At 43.0% G+C, this 2,500-nt stretch overlaps 1 protein-coding gene across 1 annotated transcript in view; it reads right to left on the bottom strand.

The window, feature by feature from the left end:
* The window catches only part of LOC116701010 (uncharacterized serine-rich protein C215.13), a gene marked incomplete at its 5' end in the record, with an annotated part of 2,436 nt that extends 1,588 nt beyond the window's left edge, over positions 1-848 (bottom strand). The window contains 1 exon segment of the mRNA XM_032534539.1: positions 1-848. This exon segment is cut by the window's left edge and continues 985 nt beyond it. Within this exon segment, the coding sequence (XP_032390430.1) occupies positions 1-363 (363 nt within the window).
* Between the last annotated feature and the right edge of the window lie 1,652 nt (positions 849-2,500).

The raw sequence follows: 2,500 nt of genomic DNA, 5'->3' as shown, positions 1-2,500 counted from the left end.
CAGCAGCAGCGGGCGCTCCTGGGTGGCAAACTTAAGGAAATGCCCGACAAACCACTTCCTGAACAGCTCACTGTCTATGTACCCTGCCTGCGACTTCCCGTAGAGGGCATTGGGAACCCCTACTTTATTGTAGGGGCCCCCTGGATATCCCCCCTTGTAAATAATAAATGGGGGGATATCCTCCCCAGCCGCGTTCAGGCAGGCCAGGACGGTGATGTGCTCCCTCGTTCCCTGGGCCTGCCTGTATGCATGCTTTGCCCCCCGGGGCACGATGACGTTCCTTCTGTTCGAGTCCAGCTGAAACCCCGTCTCGTCGCAGTTATAAATCTGACGGGGTTTCTCCCTCAGCACATGCTCCTCCATGGTGGTGGTGAGGAGCCTGAAATAGTCCTGGATGGGCCCCCTCTTAGCACAGGATGCCCTCCCACGGTCAATGAAGTCTGGGATCCTGGATGTTAGGCGATGTTTCTGCCGTTCTCTGAAGTTAATCCACCACGTCTGGCCAAGCGCGTTCTTCGGCGCATCCTGGTGGCGGAGGTTGTAGATGGCCAGAGCGTGGGCCAGACCTGAGGCTTCGTCAGTGGAAACCCATGCAGAGCAGAGTACAAACAGTACTCCACCAGGGAGTCTTCATCTGCATGGGCAAGGAGTGACCTCCGACAGATGGAAAAATCGGAGGCCACTCTTCCACTGACTCGGTCACTCAGGCTGGACTTAGGGACCCCAAACTCCATGGCTGCCTGCCGTAGAGAGAGCCTGCCTGCTTCCACCTCCTGCTTGGCCTGGTCCATGGCCGCTTGGGTCCACTTTTTGGTCTTCCTCTCCCTCTTCCTCATCTGCCTGATGTTGGCATCTGCAAATGCACGTACATGTTCTTGTTAGAAATACACTCAAATTCAAATTAGGTTAGGCATGTCATATCTTGTTTAATAATATGGTTGCTAAAATGTAGAATTGTCGCATTACATGAACAAAAAATACTTACCTTCAACCACCTTTTCTTTGGGCATCCTGTTGCTCCTGTAAAGGAAATACAATTTTCTCTCTCACACACACACACACACACACACACAGAGACACCACACACAGAGACAGCCTACCTTGTTTGGTGGCAACTTCTTTTTTTATACGTTCCTCTTTTTTTTCCTTTTCTCTTCTCCCCTCTCTTTTTCTGCTTCTGTCTCGGTCTTTATTTCTGACTTTTCTGACTGACTTATCTTTTCTTTCTTATGCAGCCAAGAACAAGAACAAGAGTAAGCTAACTGAGTTACAAACATTGAACTCTAAATAACATTAAATCTTTGACACACACACACACAGCCTACCTTGTTTGGTGGAACTGCTTTTTTAAACTATTTTTCTTTTTTTTTCCTTTTCTCTTCTCTCCTCTTTTTCTGCTTCTGTCTCTGTCTTTATTCTGCTTCTGTCTCTGTCTTTATTCTGCTTCTGTCTCTGTCTTTATTCCTGACGTTTCTGACTCACTTTTCTTTCTTTTATGCAGCCAAAAATAAGAGTAAGCTAACTGAGTTACAAACATTTTGCTCCAAATAACATTCAATCTTTGTCTATATAAGCAATAGCTAGCTATATTGAAGGTTAATCTAGCTATAAAGTTATAACCACATTTACCACTACTGGCTTTTAACACAATATCCCCCTCTCTATTACACACATGCAGTTGATAGCTAATATATGAATAAACTTGATGTTGCTGGGCTTATAAACATACGTACTGCCTTGACAGAGCCGTGTTAAAGCTAGCAAAAAAAATGCACACTCATGCTAACGCTAAATCATATCAGCAGTACAGTAAAAATATAAACATTTTTGAGTGAAAGAGCGTCGCCCGAGCGTTCTTACTACTTTCCCTCATCAAAGTCACTTTCATATACTAATTAGACATGTAAATGTCCGTGTACATTCACGAAAATCCATACATAGATTGTTTGATGGGTATAAATCAATTGTACTTACAGTTTGGGCGATGATTGTAAATTAAAAGTACCGCGAAAAGACCGGAAAGTGCGTCACGTCGGAAGTGTCCGGATATGGCCAATAGCAGCGGGTGGTGTCCGAACGTGGACAGTGACGCTAAGACTCCGGCTTTTTGTTTCTCTCAAAAGAATAGAAATGGGCATATGGCTAAAAACAAGTACAACAAAGCTGATCAAGGTAAACATAATCATTTGACTACTATGCACAGATAAAACATTGTATATAAAATACGTACATATACACATGTAGCTTTACAACCGGCTCTGTGAGGATCTCTGAACATTGTAAATGGTAATATAAAAGGGCAATGCAAAGTGCAACTTTTTTAAAAATAAATATTTGAGTATAGCCCCAGTTTTTGAAGTACACAGCTGCTTACGTGGCTTTGGATTATATCATTATAATAATTTGTCAGAGTTCTAACTGGCTGGAAGATTAGGTAAATATTTGTGAAATATAGCCTACAAAATATTAGAAACATTTAAGTTTATTTACATAAAATATA

Source organism: Etheostoma spectabile, chromosome 13 (genome assembly GCF_008692095.1).
Source record: "Etheostoma spectabile isolate EspeVRDwgs_2016 chromosome 13, UIUC_Espe_1.0, whole genome shotgun sequence".
Classification (NCBI taxonomy): Eukaryota; Metazoa; Chordata; class Actinopteri; order Perciformes; family Percidae; genus Etheostoma; species Etheostoma spectabile.
This window is presented reverse-complemented; position numbering and strand designations above follow the sequence as displayed.